The sequence below is a fragment of the Panthera leo genome, chromosome A1 (genome assembly GCF_018350215.1).
Source record: "Panthera leo isolate Ple1 chromosome A1, P.leo_Ple1_pat1.1, whole genome shotgun sequence".
In the NCBI taxonomy this organism is placed as follows: domain Eukaryota; kingdom Metazoa; phylum Chordata; class Mammalia; order Carnivora; family Felidae; genus Panthera; species Panthera leo.
The window spans coordinates 26,998,144-27,019,413 of record NC_056679.1 but is presented as its reverse complement, the minus strand read 5'-3'; the positions used below and the strand labels follow the sequence as shown (position 1 = coordinate 27,019,413).

Genomic DNA, 21,270 nt, shown 5'->3' with positions numbered 1-21,270 from the left:
ATCGGAGCCAAGATCCAAAACAGGTAAGCAGAAGGTAGAACAAGGGAACTTTGGGAATGGGTGAGCGTGTGTGTGGATATGTGTGGGTGGAAGGGGAGCAAAGGTCCAGCGAGGGGAAATACAGGTGTTGTAAAGGTACCTTGCAGTGGCTCTGGAGAGCTTAAAAGCAGAGTGTGGGGCTCAGAGGACAGGCAATGCTGGTTGGAGTGAGAGCAGCCCAGGGTCCTAAAGCCCCTACACTTTGTTATTAGATGTGGGATCAGTAAACTAGTTCTGAAAGATATCCAAAAAAAGCACCATCAACTCCTTCTGTTTTTGTTGTTGCTTTTTTGATATATGGGGGGTGGAGGTGGGAGGGTGAGGTTGTACACTTGGGTTTTACAACCTGTTTCTGATTCAGGTAGTTTTTAAAACCAACTTAACACCTATCAAAATAATGTATGCCTACAGTTTAAAAAAGCAAATAGGGCTATTATTGTACTTATGAAGGCCTATAACTAAAAACAGAAATCCCCTATGCCACCTGTCCCATCACCCCTTCCTGCTCCACAGACGAGACCACCTTTTTGTTTGTTTTTATTATGAAAGGTAGTTATTTGCCAGAATGAGCTTGCTATACAGGTAAGACTTTTGCCCCACCCGGTTAGTTACTCTCAGTTTGATAAATCTATGGGCTTGTCCAGAGGAGAGAGGCTGACCAGTAACTAACCCATCACATCCCACAAGGAGGTTAAATCCTGTCATGGGAGAGAAAACTATTTTCAACTTCCGAATCAGGAATTTAATTCCATATATTTAAGTAACATGCACATACTGGTATCTCTTAAATTGTCATTTAAGAAATGAAAAAAAAATTATCATCCTTATCCCATCACTACCTCTTGACATGCTTCTTCCCCCATCCCTCCAGTATGTTAAAGTATTAATTTGGGACTAAATCAAAATTCTGTTTACAGAATTACAAAATGTGTTTATAAGGTTTACATTGTTAGGACTATATAATTGTTTACTATAATTGTTTACTACACATGTAGTGTAAGAATACACTTCCTATCTTGTTCAATATTTCATTTTTCTTGGTGGCCTTTTTTTCTTTCTTTGTGTGTGTGTGTGTGTGTGTGTGTGTGTGTGTGTGTGTGTACCTGTTACTGCTCCTGAACTTTTCAAAGGAACTTTAAAAGCCCTATTACACCGTTTTGTTTTTGTTTTTGTTTTCATGATCAAAGCCATTAGTTTATCTGTCACATCTATTCTTCCCTCAAGGGGCCGCCCATCTAGACCATCTGGTCTAGCGCTTTCCCAGGCCAGCTGCCCACCTGTTGTCCTGGGGCTTCTTTTTAACACCATCTTGCGAAATCCCTGCGCCTCTCGCCTGTGTTGGGTCCCCCGTTTCCTGGATCCCATGGTTTCCTCTTTCTTGGTTTACATCCTCATTTTTGTAGAGCACATTCTCTAGTAGCTTCCTGAGAAAAGTACATGGGAGGTAAATTCGTTGAGACCTTCCTTGAGTGTCTGAAAATGTCTTAATTCTACTCTGGTGCTTGCTAGTTTAGCTTGTAATTGAATTCTAAGTAAAAAGTCATTTCCCTCAGAATTCTGAAGGCTGAATTGTCTTCTCGCTTCCAGTATTGTGCCTGAGGAGTCTGGTGACATTGGTATTCCTGATCTGTTATATATGACCTGTCTTATTTCTCTGGAAGGTTTTGGAATCTTCCTTGTGATCCCTGATGTTCTAAAATCTCAGACTAAAGACTTTCAATGATTCTCTATCCATTCTTATCCATTGTTCTGGACCCTTAAAATATGGAAATTCCTTATTGTTCCACTTGAAATTTTTCTTGCATTATTTTTTAAGATTTGTCTCCTCACCATTTTCTTCTGTTTTATCTTTCTGGAACTCCTATGATAAAATGCTGAACCACATGGACGGATCCACTATATTTCCTACCTTCTTTTCCCTCTTCCCCTACTTACCATTTTTGTCTGCTAAGCTACTTCTGAGAAAGTTTACTTGACTTTATCTTCTGCATCTCTGAATAAGTTTTTTTTTGTTCTGTTTTTTTTTTCATTCCTTTATTTTTTATTTTATTTTTTTACTAAGTTTAATTTCTAGGAGCTCTTATTTTTGGACTGTTCCTTTTTTATAGGATGCACTTTTTATTTCGTGTGCTCTCATCTTTCTAAAGATACTTAGGTTTTTAAAAGTTTTTCTTCTACTTCTGAGTTATCTATATTTTCATTGAGTGGCTCCCAACTTCTTTCTCTGTTTTGATCTCTATATTTTATTCTATATTTTATGTTGGGAGCTATACTCAAATATCTGGTGACTCTATTTATATTTAAGGCTCACACACACACGTACATATATGTACACACACACACACACACACACACACACACACACACACACCTGGGAACATTGAGTCCCTGAAAGACTGACTAGAAGCCTCAAGTGGGGGCAGGGCATTTTTATTATCTGGAAGGCATCCTTGTGAGGTAGCCAGGTGGGGGATCCAGCCATTTTGATGAGGACTCCAAACGTCACTCAGATCATTTCTCAGGTTGTTCAGTTTCTCTAGATCAGAATCCTTCAAACTCTTGCCTAAAGAGCCTGTCCCTGGCTCTGGGTGCTCTGGAGCTATGCTCTGGAATAGTCCAGGAGGGTCTAACCTGCCGTCTATGGAGTTTCATTTAATTCCCCTGGCTTCACCTCTCCATCCTCGGTCTTGCTTCCCTGAGTCCAGCACATCTCTGATTCACTTTAGCCCAAGACTATGCCTCAATCTTCCGGCACAGATGGAGAACTGTAGTGACAATGTGATGCAGGCAGAGGAACACAGTCTCACAACTCCCTATATACTACCTTCCACCAATGACTGCTAACTATTCTGTAACTCCTGTGACCCATCCCCTTTTGTCTCATCTTCACACCCTTCCATGCCTCCCCAGGGCCCTGCAGAATGAATTTGCAGGCTTCTCTCAGTGTGCCTCAGTTCCCACTCCTCCATCACTGTGCCATCTTCCCCAAATCTGCTGATATCTCTCATTTAACAGCATCTCCTCCTTGGTTTGGTCTCTCTTGCTCTCGTTCTCTGTTTTTCTTTCTGTAGTTTTTTTGATTTCAGGGAGATGTATGGAATAAAAAGGTATGAATGCACGTGTTCAATCTGATAGAATACAAGTTTCCGGTCTTATAAATCTTTCTTGGGTTTTACATACTTACTATGTACTCTAATCTAATTTGTTTATCCAGAGAATTTTAGGTTACCCAGAATCAACTACTGACTACCAGCCAACTATTTTTAGGGAGGATGTTGCCAAAATAATTTTAATTCTCTATTATTTTCAAGGGAGTGTCGTGCAAAGTGAGTTGAACTCCTCTACAAATTTATCTTTATAGTGTCTCATTGTTATCTTGGTTCCAGAAGTTTGGACCAATTTGAGGCAGACATCACATCAATTTCTTAGTATGCAGGAAGAAAGGTAAGCAGGAAGGGACGAAAGGAAGGGGGGGAGGAAGGGAGGGGTGGATAGAGTGGGGAAGGAAATAAAAGAAACAGACATCAAGAAAAGGGTTTAAAAAAAATAGCAAGATGACTGGCCCAAATAACTATTTTAAGAAAAGCTAAGTTTATTAAGTAAGAAAAGAGACTGCAGAAAAGTCATCTGACTTTAAGATAACTCTCAACAATGATCACTCACTAGGAAGGCAGTCAACTGATGAAGTCACTAAATGTTTATTGTGAAACTCCATCTACTCATTCATTCATTTGTTCATTCAACAGCATGTACTCAAAATCCATATAAAAAACATCATTATCCAGCAAAAACAGTCAACATAAGAAATTCTCACAATTATATGCCCACTATCTTCTAATTATGTTCTTGTCCTTTCATTGCCCTGAAAAGTATCTGTTTTTGGTTTAAGAATGCATGCATATATGTATGTACTGATGTATATTGTACATATTCCTTACCTCATTCCCCAAATAAATGTAAGGCAGTTTGCTGGTTATCCTTTTAATATATTATTTTTCTTGAGTACATTTCTTACAAATTCGTCTACCCGAAGTGATGTAATTCTCTGTATACGATGCCATACTCAATTATGGACCAATAACTTTAAAAAAAATAACTATGTTGTCAACAATGATGCTTCTAATGCAGCTGTGATCATATCTTTCAGCTTGGTCAGATTGAAGACTTTGTAGTCAGACTGACCTTGTTTTAAATCCTAACTCTTCCACTTGCTGAATCCATGACCTTCAGAAAGATAATAATCTCCCCAATAGGAAAACAGATAGAGTATTGTCTATTCTGCAGGTTTTTCTGAGGATTAAATCATATGATGCATCTAAAGAGCCTGAATATTGGAGGTGCCCGATAAATAAAAACTATTAAAATCAGAGCATCAGGAAAACCTTTCACTCTCTAGAAGTACATCTTTTCTAAGTGAATGGTTTTCACTTCCATTCTTAGGGGTCACATCACTGGTAAGCTGGTCCATTGGAAGCAACTTGTGAGTTACTGAGGAATGATGGGGATAAGTTCCTATAGGTAATTAGGGAAAGCAATATGAACATGCGCGGGGGTGGGGGTGCGAACAGGAGGCCTGGAAAACAATTAAAGGAAATACTTGACTTTGGATCAGTTTCTTAACCTTTTATTTAACCTGCAAAATTGGGAGGCTGGATGGAGTTCTCCAAATATTGATGATAAAGAGTTCTATGGTTAGATAGTTTTGGGATATGTGTTGTCTCATGCCCTCCCCCATTCGAGGTACCAGTTTGGTTTGGCTTTACCTGGCATATTACAAACTTATTTGCCTACAGATCATCCTTACTTTTTTTTTTCAGGCACTACTTAACATATTTTGAGAAGGGCGAAGGGTTGACCTGCAACTTCCCATTCTATAATGTTTCTCTGAGTTTTAGGAACTCAGCTAAATGTTCTAGTTAAGGGGAAAAAAAAGGGAAACAACATGTGTCAGAAGTTTTACTTATGGATGATTTCTTCTGAAGCAGCATGTAACTTTTAGAGTGGGAGAAACGTCTATCATGACTTTGAGGGAACTAGACATTTCCAAGTTTGGTGAACATCTCATCTGCATGGTGCCATCAATATCTCTGACCAACACCACACTGACTGGACGTATGCCAGTTCAGTGGATTTCATTTGGTTATAAAGACAGTCAGATTATTGGGACACATCTGGCAATTTTGGCAATCAGTGAATGAAATGAATCAACAGGGTAGTGATCGGACTGGCTCTTCAGTGATCAACATGACCTGAATGGAAAATAACTGTGGGATAAGTTAATCCTTAGGTTGCAGGACTGTATCATGATACCAGAATAAAACCCACATGGGCATCCATGGTGAATAATTCTTAATGCTATAATTACAAATTAAACTGCTAAAATTATTTGCTTCTAAAATACTTTCACTTTTTCTATCAACCTACCAACATTTACTTTTATCTGAAAGGAAAGGGCTGTGCTATATGTTGCTGCGAATAAACGGATGTATAGCAGGAAAGAGGCCAAAGAACCTACCAGAAAACTATCCAGGAGCCAGATGCTCTGTCAGTCACTTTCCACGTAGCCTTCAATAAGTCTTTGTTTTCTTCCTTGTAAAAATAACTATCCTCAAGGAGCTTATAGCTAAGTTGATTATATTTACAAATTTGAGATTTTCATTTAATGCCTTCTTACATTACAAAATCATTCTTAATTTATCTACATAGCAGAGATAAAAGTGAATGAATATTTTGATGTTCTTTAATTAATTACATGAAATAAAGCCCCCTCCTTCATCTTAATTGCAGGAATTCTAACACAACCTGTTGCACTGTTTTCCCTTTTTTCTCTTGATATGTCTCTTTCCCCTCAAGGCTGCCAAGGTTTTAAAGTGTTCTAATTATTTCTCTTTCTATTAAATACTCTGTCTCAAAAACATACTTTTCCTTCTTCTCAAAAGGAAATTTATCAAAAAACAACACCGTGGAATCCAAAGAATGAGCGTATTGGTGGTAAGGTGGCCAACGATCCTGGTTTGTCCAGTACTGATGGGTTTCTCACTGTGTGGGGCTTTCTGGGCTAAAACTGGGTCAGTGTCTGATGAACCATGACAGTAGGTCACCTTGATTTGTGGCTTTGGATGTGGCATTGGATGCCTGCATCAGAAAGTTGCAATTTTAATCCCCCTATTAGAATTTCTCTTCTTTCATTGCCAAACAGCTGTAGAAAGCAATCAGACACCAGATGGATGAATGAATTTAATGACCTTTAAGTTTCCTTTACACCAGTGGTTTTCAATTCTGGTTTCTTACTAGAATCATCTGGTTAGCTTTTTAAAATGATGTTATTCCCTGATTTGGTCCGAAGGCGAATCCCAATCATCAGAATACGTGTTCAAATTTCCCCAGTTGATTCTTATGTCATCTCGGGCTAAAATCCACTACTTTCATACATTCTGGGATTCAAACTACAGGTCTAGTAAGAGCCATTCAAAGAAAAGAGAAATCTCCTTTATGAGCTCTGACTTTTTAAATATTACATGCAAGTTTCCATTGCACATTTAAAACAAATGAGAACCCACAAACTGACCTTATAGTTATTCACCTAAGGATCATGATATCTAAGTTTTTGTCTTATCATGTTTTCATTCTGACCAACAATCACCACCATCTATTGACTTTTTTTTTTTTTTTCATAAGAAGCTGTATCAGGCACTATGGGGACACAGAGATTTAAAACTCAAGTTCTCTGTATGACACGTGAAATGTGACTAACTTATCGAGCCACCAACCTCAAGAGGAGATCAAAGAGGAAACGTCTACGGCCCAAGATGGCTGGAAGGGCAGCAGGTAGGGTTTAAACAAGGCCTTGAGGACGGGGTGCGGTTTTAGTTAGAAGGTCAGGAAAGGCATTCCAAGCAGGGAGAAAGACACTTTGGGGGTGGGTAAGAAGCAAATAATATAAATATAAATATAAATATAAATATAAATATAAATATAAATATAAATATAGCAAATATAAATATAAATATAGGAAATACAAATATAAAATAATAAAAATAAAAATAAAATAATGCAAATACACCTACAAATGCTAGAATTCACATTCTGTGCAATGCAAACCATATCTGGGGATGCACAGAGCTCAATATGAGGCCAGCTGGGGAGCGAGGGGTCATAATTACCCAATCACTTTTTTGGTGGTGACCACCCGTGACACTGAAAAAGAGAATTGGACTGGCCGATGAAATAGCTGGTTAAGGACAGGCATAAAGACAGGCTTGGAGAACAAGCCACTCACTAAACAGCAATAGCAGAAGTCCCTTCCCTCTCTCGTGCTGGGCCCACTGAAGAGACCTAATTGCCCAGACATCAAGGCGGATGCTCCAGCAGTCATTGCTGAACTCTTGAGGTTCCCACTCTAGCCAACCAAATGATTATTTAACATTGAAGGAATACAGTTAGAACAGAACTCAAGAAAAAGTTGTGCATTAGTTGTCATGTTATATGATTACCTATCATTGGCTTTCAATTACTTTTATAATGCAAGGGTCTTTTTTCTGGATTTCAGAATTAAAGCACTACTGTTCCATTTGTCTTTGCCTCCTAAAATAGTTAATTTTCCTATTTATTCCAGTATCTGGTCTTCATGGAAGATATTAACTAAATGTCAATGAATGATCTGGGTATGCATGATCTGAGGAAGTCAGTTGGCAAAATTAACATTTAGAAGTAGGCACCACTGGTTATTTCACACATTATTAACTTATATTACAATTCAAATAAGCTTACAGCTGGCAAAAAAAAAATCTCTTCTGTAAAGTGATCTCAAACATAATAGGCTTAATCAGAGATAAATTAAATTAGGCAGCCATGCATACTACGGCATATTAATTCTGAGTAGTTATTAAATACATTTTCTGTTATCAGTGGTGTGAACAACATTATATGCAAACAAATTCTTCAAGAGGGTAGCAAATAAAGTTTATGTCTGGGATGCTACGTGCCTGACATTTTCTCATGCCTTCTTACACTGTTAAATAATCTTTCCTGCTAATAGTGGCACCAGGTTTAGTTCCCATAAACAAGTCAACTCCACTCCCAGACAATTAAAGCAAAAGAACAGCCGACAACACTGCCAGGGTGGTTTGGATTTTTCCAAAGGGAACTTTCTATGGCAATTTTTAGAAGAAGGCATTAGTGAGTCACAGCTGGAGTAAAACTGTCCAAAGTATAAGGTGGTGAATATTCATTACGTTAAAAAATGACGCATCTCATTCTGTGTTTTGGGTCACCTACGTTCCCTGAGAATATTTAAAGAAGACAATTATTAAGGTTAAAGGCTATTTTGTAAAGAAGATCCTACCATTCGTTCTTTCCTTAAATAGCAGCAATCTAAACCATCAACTAGCACTCAGATTTCATAAGCGAGCAAACAGTGCTTTTGTGAAAGAAAAAGATACATCTAAGCTTTTGTACACACACACACACACACACACACACACACACACACACACCCTTCTCCTTGATATACCTCTGCCATATTATCTTGTTCTTTTATTAATCAATCAGGCCCTTTAATTCCTATGTCCAGAAGCAATTGAAGTTACTAGGTATGACCACCCTCCCACCCCCAAGTCTGAGAAAAGCATTGGAGTTTCTTTGCGCTTTGCACATTTAAAACTCAATGTAAGGTGACAAGAACATTAAGCTGCCCAGTGAGCAAAATGTGAAACTAATCGCTATCTGTTCTTACCCGTGGGTACAATAATTGGCAAATTAAAGTGCCTGAGGATAGCTGGCCCACCTGCATCAAAAAAGCATCACTTTAAAACGGCTAATGAAGATGAATGGACGCAGCCAGCTTTACTGACAACTCCTTCAAACACCAGAAGACTGAAAAGGCAACGTTAGAGCACCCATTTACTTTCCTGTAAAGTACACACCATGTAGAACTCTTGTTATTTAAAGGAGTAAAATCCAAAATAAAGGAGTAAAATACAAACTCCTTCCATGTGTTTTATACACGTAGGGGTTGAGCTGAGGCTACCACTTACTCCTCAAAACCCAATGCTTTGCGTTTTAAGCTGAAAAACGGGGTTCAAACTTGCCTACTAAAATGTTGAGTTTGTAGCTTTATGACAACTAGATTCAAAGGCGTGTAAATACCACCAGAAAAGGAAATAAGTTCGTTTTAATAACGTTGCTACTGTTCGTTCATTCATCCATTTGTTTGATCCGTACTGAACAACTACTGTGTCCGAGGCAAGAGATGAATGATGTCTCCTTAAGGAGCCTGTCAACCACTGGAGCCAAGATGCATACACACAGCTAAGAGGGACTACATGTTATCGTAGAAATACTGCCAGAGCACCTCCCTCCCCTTCCAGACTTTGGAGGGGAGAAGACTTCCGCTGAATTCTAGGATGACACAGAAGGCACAGAATGGAGAGTTTTTGAGGCTGAACAAACTTGAGAAAAAACTAAGCTGAAAGAACAAACAGCACAGGTAAAATCAACAAGAAGGTCATGGTCTGCTTGAAAAAAAAAAAAGAAATTGCCTTCACAATACGTGAAGGAAATAAATACGGGAGGCAAGAGATCAACAGATGATGAAGATACCTATGAAGATAAGCAAGGGTGACGATATGAAGGGCACTGGAAGACATGTCAAGGAGTTTGGATTTCGTTCTGGAGGTGGTTGTTTGCAACGCTCGTGCCAGATAACCTTAGAGTTAGGGAGGGGACAGAGGCAGACGGAGAAGGCATGGAGGGAGAGGGAGGCCAGGTAGTCAGGACCCTGGGTCCCGCAACTCTGTTTCAACCACAGAAGCTCTGCTAGTATCTGTTTTATATCAGGTCTTAATTTTTTAAGGAACTTATAACATTTCAAATGGTTTTAGATTTACAGGAAAGTTGCCAAGGTGGTACAAGAGTTCCCATAAATGTCTCACCTACTTTCTCCTAATATTAACACGTTATATTACCTTGGCACATGGTCATAACCGAGAAACACACACTGCGTTCAGGCATCATGTCTCTTTATCCCTTGTACACACGCCTTGATGTGTAACAGTGTCTCAGTGTTTCCTTGTTACTCATGACCTTGACAGTCTTGAGAAACATTAGCCAGGTATTTTAGAGAAAGTCCTTCACTTTGCTTTTGTCTACTGTTTTCCTCACGACTAGACTAGGGCTCCAGGTTTTGGGAGGAACGCCAACGGAGGCGAGGTACATTTTTCATCATGTCCTATCAGGAGGCGTGTGATATCAACCAGACTCACCACTTGCGACACTAACCTTAATCACTAGTGTTTACCAGGATTCTCCTCTGTAAAGTTACTGTGTTTCTCCTTCATACATGATCTTATTTGGAAGTCAGTCACTAAGTCCAGCCCCCATTGAAGGGTGAGACTAAACTCCCCTTCCTGGTGGGAGCCATATATGCCTATATTATGTGGAATTATTTTATAAGGAAGATTTGTCCCTTCTACTCCAATTGTTTACTTGTTCAATCATTTGATTATATTAGGATGAACTCATATATATTCATTTTATACTTCCAATTGTGACCCACTAGCACGTTATCTATTTTGTTGCTCAAATTGTTCAAGCTTCGGCCATTGGGAACTTTTTTAGGTCATCTCTTCTATCCCTTTGACATACTCCCATTCTTTTGTTTTTTGAGCACTTTATTGCTTTAGGGAATATCAAATGCTCCAGGCTTATACTGTATTTTTGCTGCCTTGGCCCTAGAATCAGACATTTCTCCCAACATTCACAGTTCCTTTCACTGGAGGATAACGTTCAGACACCATTTAGGAAACCAGTATTTGGGCATCAGTATGCTAGCCGCCACTGGGACAGCACTGGCCCCAGGCCCTGTTAGCAGAAAGAGCTAGGAAATTTACGTATACATTCAAGCCCAGGTATTCACCTATAGCTACAATTGTTCCTGTATCTGTCCATCTGTATATATATTAGGCTAAACGTGAGTTTGTACTTGACATGTCCAACTCTAGTCCTGCACTAAAGGGTTCATTCTTTCCAGCCTTCCCTCCTTACTTATCTGCAAATGCCGGACAGAGAGAAATCTGGCTCTCACCATCTATTTATTATTTGTTCATCTCTAGTATCTGAACCTTTTTTTTTTTTTTTGAAAACAGATTTCCATTCTTTAAAATAATAGGAAAAAAAGCCTAAAAATAAATATTGTAAGAGAAGGTCATTAAATTATTTCATGCATAAAAGTAACACAATTATATTTATATTTTTAGAAATGCTATCCTGAGATGAGGTAAGGATAAGTGTCTGGAAGGATGCTCCACATCCTTCCACATGGGAAGGGCCTTCTCGCAGCGATGGAAATACAAAAGCAGGAATCAATTTGAGAGGGGTTTTAGAAGATTAATGCACAGAAGTGATTAAATGTGAGAAGTGAGACAGTGAAGTCAGACACGAATGTGGATTAAATAATTAGGTGCACGGTGTGCTTTTATCTGAGTTAGAAAATACACTGGGAAGAAATGGTTTGGGAAGGAAATAACTGAGTCTGGGGCATTTTAAGTGGAATACCCATATGGACATGCTTCGAAGGCATCCTGGAATACGGTTCTGGATTTGAAGAGAACTATCCAAGATGTAGAAGTGAATTTCAGGGTCGTAAGCCCAATAAGGAAGATGGAAAACTTTGGGACTGGATGAAAAGGCCAGGGATGCATGAAGAATAAGCAACAGATCAGGGGCAATAGCCTGTCCAACGTTAATACTGACAGATATATGCTGAATTCTAAAACAAAGCATAGAAAACGAAAAGGACTTATGAATTGTATAGTACATAGTGCTACAGAAGTATAACAGCATTTTTTTAATCATTATCATCACTGTAATTGTTCTGTTTTTACCAAATCATTTCAAGTTTCTTCCGGGCACACAGGAAGACTATAATTCCCACTAAGCCTTGCATTTAGGTGCAAACATGTAACTGGTTCCACTCAAAAGAATGTCAATTGCCACATGTAGCGCTAGTCCTGAGAAGCTTCTGCGGGATCCTCTACCTCATTGTCTATTTCACGGTCTATTGCGTTGAAACCGGGTGTAAGATAAAGCGAGAGATGCAAGACTAAAAGAGAAAAGCTATATGAGGCACTTAATGGATAAATAAAAAACTTTTGAAAAAATTAAACATCCATTTATTATAAAACACTAACCGACTAGGGACGGAAAATAACTTTTCCAATCTGATAAAAAGCATCACTGAAAATCCTACAGATAAAATCGTACTCAATTTTTAATACAATGAAAGAGTCCTCATAAAATCAGAAGCAAGGCAAGGATGCCCCATCTCACCACTTCTATGCAACACTGTCGAGGAGGCTTAAACCACTACAATAAAGTAAGAAAAAGAAATAGAGGATAAAAATTAGAAACAAACTAAACTGTCCCTATTTGCATAGTTTATATTAAAAAAATCCAATGAAACCTACCAAACAATAATTATAACTAGTAAGTAAATTTATAACATCACAGGGCAGTCTTATTTTTATATTGAGATATAATTCACATACCACATTTCACCCTTTTTAAGTGTACAGTTCAATGGTTTTTGTTATATTTACAAGATCGTGCACCTATTATCCTTACCTAATTTCAGAATATTTTCATCACCCAGAAAGAAAACCTGTACCATTAGCACTAACTCCCTATCCCAAGTCCCTGATAACCACTAATCTCCCTCCTGTCTCCATGAAGTTGCCTACTCTGAACATTTCATATAAATGGAATTACATAATAGGCGGTCTTTTGTGTCTGACTTCTTCCCCTTGGCATTTTGTTTACCAAGTTCATCCACATGGTAGCATGTATCCATATCTCATTCCCTTTTTAAAAATTTTTTAAATGCTTATTTTTAAAAGAGAGAGAGAGAGAGAGAGAGCAGCGGAGGGGCAGAGAGAGAGGGAGACACAGAATCCAAAGCAGGCTCCAGGCTCCAAGCTGTCAGCACAGAGCCTTACGCAGGGCTCTGACTCATGAACTGAGGGGTCATAACCTGAGCTGAAGTGGGACGGTTAACCGACCGAACCACCTACGTGCCCTTATTTCATTCCCTTTTGTGGCTGAATAATATTCCATTTCATGTATATCCATTCATTAGCTGTTCGGGTTTCCTATACTTAGGGTTTTAGGAATTTACTGCTATGTACATTTGTGTACAAGTTTTTGTGTGAACACGTATTTTCAGTTCTCTTGGGTCTATACCTAAGAGTAAAATTGCAAGGTCAAATGGTAACTCTATGAATAACTTTTTGAGGAAATTCCAAGCTCTTCCAAAGTGGTTGCAGCATTTTACATTCCCGCCAAAATGAATAATGGTTCCAAATCTCCACCTCCTCACCAACACTTATTATCATCTGCCTTTTTTATTATAGTAATCCAGGTGGGTGTGGAGTGGTATTTTATTGTAGTTTTCATTTGTGTTTTCCTAATTACTAATGATGCTGAGCATCTTTTCATGTACTTATTGATCATTTGTATATGTTCTCTGGAGAAAGGTCTATTCAGCATTTTCCCTATTTTTAAATTGGAGTATTTGTCTGTTTATTGCTGAGTTGTAAGAGTTCTTTGTATATCCTAGGTTCTAGACCTTTACCATATATGCAATTTGCAAGTATGTTTTTTCCCACCTTGTAGGTTTTCTTTTCACTTTCTTTACAGTATCCTTAAACGTTTTTAATGTTGAGGAGGACCAATTTGTCTGTTTTTTCCTTTTGTTGTTCATGCTTCTGATGTTGTATCTAAGAAACCACTGCCTAATCCAATGTCATGAAGATTTATAGTTACGTTTCCTTATAAATGTTTTATAGTTTCAGCTTTTACATTTAAGTCTTTGATTGATTTTGAGTTAATTTTTATGTATGCGGTGAGGAATGGTCCAAGTTCATTGTTTTGAATGTGAACATCTAGTTGTCCCAGGACTGTTTGCTGAAAAGACTATTATCCCCCGATTGAGTTGTCTTGGCACCATTTCTGTAAATCAATTGACCATAGATGTATGGGTTTATTTCTGAACTCTCAATCTATTCCATCGATCCATCTGTCTATCCATCTGCCAGTACCACACAGTCTTCATTACTGTAGTTTTGTAGTAAGCTTTCAAATCTGGAGTGAGTCCTCCAACACTACTCTTTGGCAAGGTTGTTTTGGCTATTCTGCGTCTCTGGTATTTCATAGAAAGTTTGGAATCATCTTATACGTTTCTTTTAAAAAGCCAGCTGAGATTTTTATGGGGATTGCTTTGAATCTGTAGATACAGTTGGGGAGTTCTGCCATCTTAACAACGTTAAGTCTTCGATGATCATGTTGCGTCTCTCTAATTATTTAGGTCATCTTTGATTTCTTTTGACCATCTTTTTCAGTGTTCACTGTCCACATCTTATGCTTCTTTTGTTATATTTATGCCAAAGCATTTTGGGTTTTTTTAAATGCTATTTTAAATGGAACTCTTTTATTTTTTCGATGGCTCATTGCTGGCGTAGAGAAATATAACTGATCTATCCTGCAGCCTTTCTGAACTCATTTAATAGCCCCAATAGTTTTGTGTATGTGTGAATTCCTTAGGATTTTCTCCATATAAGACTGTGCCATTTGTATACAGAGTTTATTTTATTCGTCCCTCCCTAATCCAGACATCCTTTATTTCTTTTCTTCTTGTCTAACTGCCTTGGCTAAAACCTCCAGAATATTATTGAATAGAAGTATCAAGAGCAGGTATCTTTGTCTTGTTCCTCATCTTAGGTGGGAAACTTTTTCAGTCTTTCACCAGTAAGTATGATGTTAGCTGTGGGTTTTCATAGCTATCCTTTATCAGGCTGAGAAAGTTTCTTTATATTTCTAGTTTGTTGAATGTTTTTATCACGAAAGGTAGTTTGTTAAATGTTCTATGTCCACTGAAATTATCATATCGTTTTTGCCCTTTTCTTCCATTAAAATGGTGTCCCACATTGGCTAACTTTTGAATGTTGTACTAACCTTGCATTCCCGGGATAAATCCCACTTGGCCATGGTGCGTAATCCTCTGTACGTGGTTTTTAATTTTATGTGCTAGTATTATGTTGAAGATTTTCATGTTTATATTCATAAAGCATATTGGTCTGTAGTTTTCTTATATTTTTCTGATTTTGGTATCAGGACAATACTATAATTATAGTTTTATGTATTCAAAGTAAGCAATTAGGAGATAAAAAATTAAATTTCACCTAAACTATTAAAAATACATAAAATTCTGAGGAATATGAAATAAGAGGCTAGAAGAATTTTAAATTGAAAACTACAAAATATCGTTGAGAAATGTTAAAGCAGACCTATATAAGTGGGGAAAGAATGTCTGTATGCTTATGGATTGGGAGGCTAGTGGTGATATTCAATTCTTCCTGAGTTGAGGCTTGGTTTCAACATATTCCCAATGACAACGCCACTAAGCTGATCATTTTTAGAAACTGGCAAGCCTATTCTAAAATGTATGTAAAATTTCAGAAGAACTAGGAGATTGAAACCAATATTATGAAAGAAGAACAGAGATGGAAAGCATATACCATCTGCCTTGAAGACTTACTATAAAGCTACCATAATCAGTATAGTGTGGTACTAGCATAGAGAGCAACAAAATAAATGGAAGAGAATAGAAAGGTCAGAAATAGAGGCACACTTATATGGTCACTTGATTTCTGAGAATAGCATGAAGGCAGTCGTTCCATTAGGGAAAGGAAAGTCTTTTCAACAAACAAGACTAGAAGAATTTAATGTCGTATACAGGAAATAATAAGCCCAACCCTGACCTCACATAATACACAAAAGTTCATTCAATACAGATCATAAATCTAAATATAAAACTAGAAAACTATTTAAAGAAGCCATAGATTTTTTTTTTTTTTTTTTTTTTTTTTGCTTTGGGGATAAAGTTATTTTAGGATACAAGGAACAGTGTTCATAAAAGGAAAACAGTAATATTACAACCCCCCCCCCCAAATTAAAACTTCTGCTCATCAAAAGACGCTTTAATGTTTATTCATTTTGAGAGAGGGAGACAGAGCATGAGCAGGGATGGGGCAGAGAGAAGGGGAGACCCAGAATCCAAAGCAGGCTCCAGGCTCCGAGCTGTCAGCACAGAGCCCAACATGGGGCTCGAACTTACAAACTGCGAGATCATGACCTGAGCCAAAGTCGGATGCTTAACTGACTGAGCCACTCAGACGCCCCTTTAATAAACATTTTATAAAGAAGATCTATGAATGGCCACTAAGCACATAAAGAAGGTTTCCACATGAGTCATCAAGTAAAACACGTATTAGATAACAAGGAAATACCACTAAAAACCCACCAGACTGGCTAAAATTCAAAAGACTGACAATACCAAATGTTGTTGAGGATGTGGAACAACTAAACCTATCATTTGTTATTGGTGGGGATGTAAAATGGTGCCACTACTTTGGACAAAGACCTGGTAATTTCTTATAAAACTGAATATGCACTTAACGACTTAAAATTCCACTTTTAGAATGTGGAACTAGTAGAAATGAAAGCCTATGTTGACAAAAAGCCTCACTCAAGATTGTTCATAATAACTTCATCTATAATAGTCAAACCTGGAATGAGCACAGGTGTCCATCCAAGGAAGAATGGATAAACTGTGGTATATTCATATAACACGGTATCACTAAGCAGGAAGTAGAAATGCACTACTGATAAACTCAGGGACAGAGTAATCTCAAAAACATCATACTGTGTGAAGGAAACCCGGCACAAAAGAGTACATAGTGTATGATTCCGTTTCTATGAAGTTCTAGAACTAGAAGTAATTTACTCTGGGTGGTCGAAGAGGGCTGGGGATTTGTGGGGAAGGGGTAGGAGGGAATTTTCTGAGGTGATGTAGGTTTGAGTAGCACAAGGATAGGCATTGTCAGAACTCATGAAAATGTAAACTTAGGATCTATGCATTTTATATAAACACATATTGTACCAAAAAAAAAAGAATTATAAAAAAATCATAAACTTTGAATTCTGGTAATGATATATAAGCCAAAGGACTGTGTGTGGGGGGAATGGTGCTGATGTCTACAACTTACTTTAAAATGTGTCCCAAAAGAAGATGGATTCGTGGATGGACAGAGGGATGGGATGAGAGTGGTGGATGTATGAGTGTTCACTGTAAATTCCTTTCAACTTTTCTGTACGGGTAAACATAGTCATAGTAAAATGCTGCAAAAAATATCTTTAAAAACGGAGTCTTTCATAATAAATAATAAATGAATTTAAAAAATCAAAAGAAGAAAGCCCCACCAAGCTTGTAAGATACCAGTCATGTGAATCTGGCAAGGTATTTAAATAGTCTACATCTGAATGTCCTTATTTATAAAATGTGAGTGATAAATAATATAAATAATACCTTCTATACAGGATTGTTAAAGGACTGTACTTGATATATGTGAAAAACAGTTCCTGGCACAAAGAAGCACTGAGTAAATGTTTTAGGGACTATTTTCAGTGAGCATGGAGTGCCTGTGGCCATAAACCCACAAAAATAAAACGTCTCAGAAACAGAAGAGGAGGACAACGTTTGCACATTTTGTGAAAGCAATTGTTATATTTGCTGTGTAGATAAAATCAGATTCACTGTGATTTTTTTTCTATGCATAAATGTCATTTATTAGGACCTCAAAGTGAATGAGCTAGTAGAAAGGAAATACTATATTTTTGAAAACCCATAAAGCATATTTTTAGACATGGTATTTCCTTGACTTTCATTCCAGGGAAACACTAACACACGGCATGGAGCATGCTGGGCCCAGAAAAGAAAGCCTGCCAGATGCCACGGCAATAAATAGAGTGAGTCCTTGGAGAGGAAGCATAAAACGAGAACATGTAGCATTATGTCTCCCAAACCCTTCCCATCTGGTATTTAGCCCACTGAAGTCGTGGGGTTTTTGGAAATTCACCCTTGTAGGCCACCTTTAATTAATTTTCTTATTTATTTGCTCAGTAAACATTTCAATCACAGCCCACTCTGGGCAAAGTTCTCAGCATCGCCCTCCAGGACTTAATGAAAATGAAGCTGGGTTAGGTCATCTTAGAAAAAAAAATTCTAAATGCAGTAAAATTAAGAGGATAGCACTGTCTATACCGGCCCCGTCCTTTTTCAATATTCACTTTAAAAATGCAATTTTAGCATTTTTAATCAACAGATTAAGCTACTGCATATTTTCATAAATGAAAGAAATCCTCAGGAAGGAAGGTAGCAGAATTTATGGGGTTATATCTTTGCAGAGAATTGTGTAAGTAAAATTACATTTTTATAAATTGCATTTTCTATAGTGTTTATAAATATTTTTATAAATGGATATTATAAATGCAAGTGGAATTTCTTAATGTGATATCTTTTACTAAACTGCAATTTAGTGATGTCTCTAATAAGAAAAATGACCTCTAGAATACTGAAAGTTGTTTCATTTTATGACTGCTGTTTCTTGGGTTGTCAAATATACACACTTACGATAATTCCAAGAAAGTGTGATTAATCGATTTTTACCCAGGATTTTAAAACAACAAAGGAAATCCTTTTAAATGAAAGGAAAAGTACATTCCATTCCCTTAACTCATCTTTATTTTGGGATTACACTTTCTCTGCTAAAATTTAGGATGGAATTTCTAACAGGGATGGCATTGTTCAGTAAATAGCATTCCTTTGTGTGCGTGAAACATTTCAACTGAATAAAAATGGTCTCAGACTTTTTAATCTGGAAAACTTTTGCCTATAGTATTTATTCAAATGTTGTCCATATTTTCAGGAAAGAATTTAGAAAAATGGCTTTCTCATAAAAATATGTCGTTCGCTTGTGTCTGTTTAAAAAGGAACTCCCTCTCCTACCTCCAGTGCTCCCACGCACACACACACAAATCCTGTGCTATCAATAGAAGCTAAAGATAAAATTAAAGAAACACTGGCTGCATGCCAAATTCTGGGATAATAGGGAAGAGAAAGCTGGTAGGCAATCACCTCTCCCAGCCCTTATCTTTTTCTCCCACTTATCAGTCTGGGCTGGGGGCTGCAATGTCCATTCTCTATGACCTCTTTCTTGACTGGAGACACAAGCTGTGAGTCAGGTGCCCTATACTTTAATGTCTTATTATTCTTTCCCTTGAGTGAAACCTTACTGTTGAGGGGAAATAAAATGTTAACACGTAAATGAAAAGACTCAGTCACTTGTAAATCACCTTCCTGGGTCTCACCACCAATACACCTGCAATTTTAAAACACCGTTTCAATTTAAATAGTAATAAATTTGTCAAAGAAGTATATTGAGACCTATATTCAAATAAAGTTTACCACTGACTTTAGGTTAATATACTGTTTTCTAAAATAATACAAATGGCGTAGAATGGTCAAGGGCCAAACTTCTGTTAATTCCTCCCAGTGTGGATCATCTTAGAATAAAATTATTAGGGGGGGAGTTAGGGATTCATGAAGCAGGACGGAGAGGGTTTTGTTGTTAGTTGTTGAGGCTTTCACTAGCCAACAGCTTATACTACTGTATTTATATAACTGTCCTTGAGATTAAACATCATGTGATTCCAACAAGTGTGTTCTTTCTGGTTCACCCAGATTAGGGAGCTTTCCTCATGTTAATTTGGTCTCTTTCAAAAGCATCCTTGAAATTCTTTGTCCTTAATTATTTATGTCTATATCTCAGGTGGTAAGAGCACACTTGACATTTACAATTTTTCTGGGTTCCTAACACTTACCAGTTTTGTTTTCTGCCTAGACTTGTTAGCCTAATTTTGTCCTCAACACTTTTAGGAATAATGCATTATTTCCCCTTGCATTTTGCACAGTTGCTTATTGAGGAATCCAAATTTAGGTTTCAATTTACTCAAAATGAACCTGATGATCCTCTCATCTGAACCGAACTCCTGATAGTTTTTTACTGTTTTCCATTCCATTTCAAATTTTGACAGATACTTTCTCAAATTATGTTTGAAAAACTTGCAATCCAACATCATGACCAGCTGTCTTTCTGCCAAGCCACTGATGGCCTTGCTATTTTTCTTTCTTTCCTTTTTTTTTTTTTTAATTCTATGGACTCTAATATAAAAGTAAAGGAAAATAAATATAAAGGGATGACAGTAGGCCCATTACTACTGGGCACATTTCCTCATTTTCTTCTGCAACTCCATCTTTGTGGTTGGGATCAGAGCAGAGCTGCCCCACTCCTGAGAGAATGAGCCTGCAGAGGAAGGCGAGGAAGGCTACAGATTTGGTGATAATTTCAGTCGAGTCCCAGGACAACAACTTGGAGGCACACAGATGGATAGAGCAGACATTCTACTTTCTAAAGTAAAATCTGCCGAAATAAAGGATGTACGATTTATTGGAAATTCCACCACACTTATTAACAAACATGCCAAATGAGAACCTGAGGCCATCTGCAGATCTATCATTACAATGGATACTGATAAAAATCATAATTTAATGTTAGAAAATAGCACCAATGAGCTCATATTGGGAATATCTGGACTACTAGAACAAGCCCTACTTAAAAACATATGTGGGTTAAGATCGAAAGCATTTCCCTGCTGATTCTAGACATACAGGAAAGTCCAAGTGTTATGGTGATGCCCAGCACAGTAGCCATAAGTAATGTGAGCAAGAATTTCTGACAGAAACTCTATTTTCTGAAGACTTATACTCAGTTACAAAAGTCTGCTGAAAGCTAAACTTGGCCCAAATCTTAGCTTAGCAGAACTCCATCAAATACTACAAAAAATAAAGACCAAGGGGGAAAAAACCCTACAGACTTGACTTTCAGAAAAGACCAGGACATTGCTTGCAAGGGAGACCAAAGAAAATTCTCAATACTTATTAATCTTTTCATATAGAAAATTTCATTTGGCAAGTGGTAAGATAATTTACAGTATAATAATTCCTGGCATCTTGAAGGGAATAAATAATTAAAAAGAGTGAGAATTGAACCCAGGAAAGGCTCTGTCAATTCTAGAAATAATTGCTTTTACTCTTGAATTTTTCAAAGTTGCATTTTTTTTTTTTAGTGGTGTCAGTTGGGGCAGCCCACAGTCATATACAAAAATATGATTGACCCCCCCCCCAAAAAAAGCTTTAATCTCTGAGAATAACAAAACAGAACAGAATATGAGAAGGGTGTAAACTCTTATATACACAGCTTTTAAATTTTTAAGGGAGTA

The 21,270-nt window shown here is 37.5% G+C and overlaps 1 protein-coding gene across 2 annotated transcripts in view; it reads right to left on the bottom strand.

The window, feature by feature from the left end:
• The window catches only part of ENOX1 (ecto-NOX disulfide-thiol exchanger 1), a 271,832-nt gene that overhangs the window by 244,448 nt on the left and 6,114 nt on the right, over nucleotides 1-21,270 (bottom strand). For both annotated transcript variants that reach the window (XM_042924563.1, XM_042924649.1), the window contains exon 2: nucleotides 1,317-1,463. In XM_042924563.1, the coding sequence (XP_042780497.1) occupies nucleotides 1,317-1,404 (88 nt within the window). In that variant the 5' untranslated portion in view covers nucleotides 1,405-1,463. The remainder of the gene's footprint in view (nucleotides 1-1,316; nucleotides 1,464-21,270) is intronic.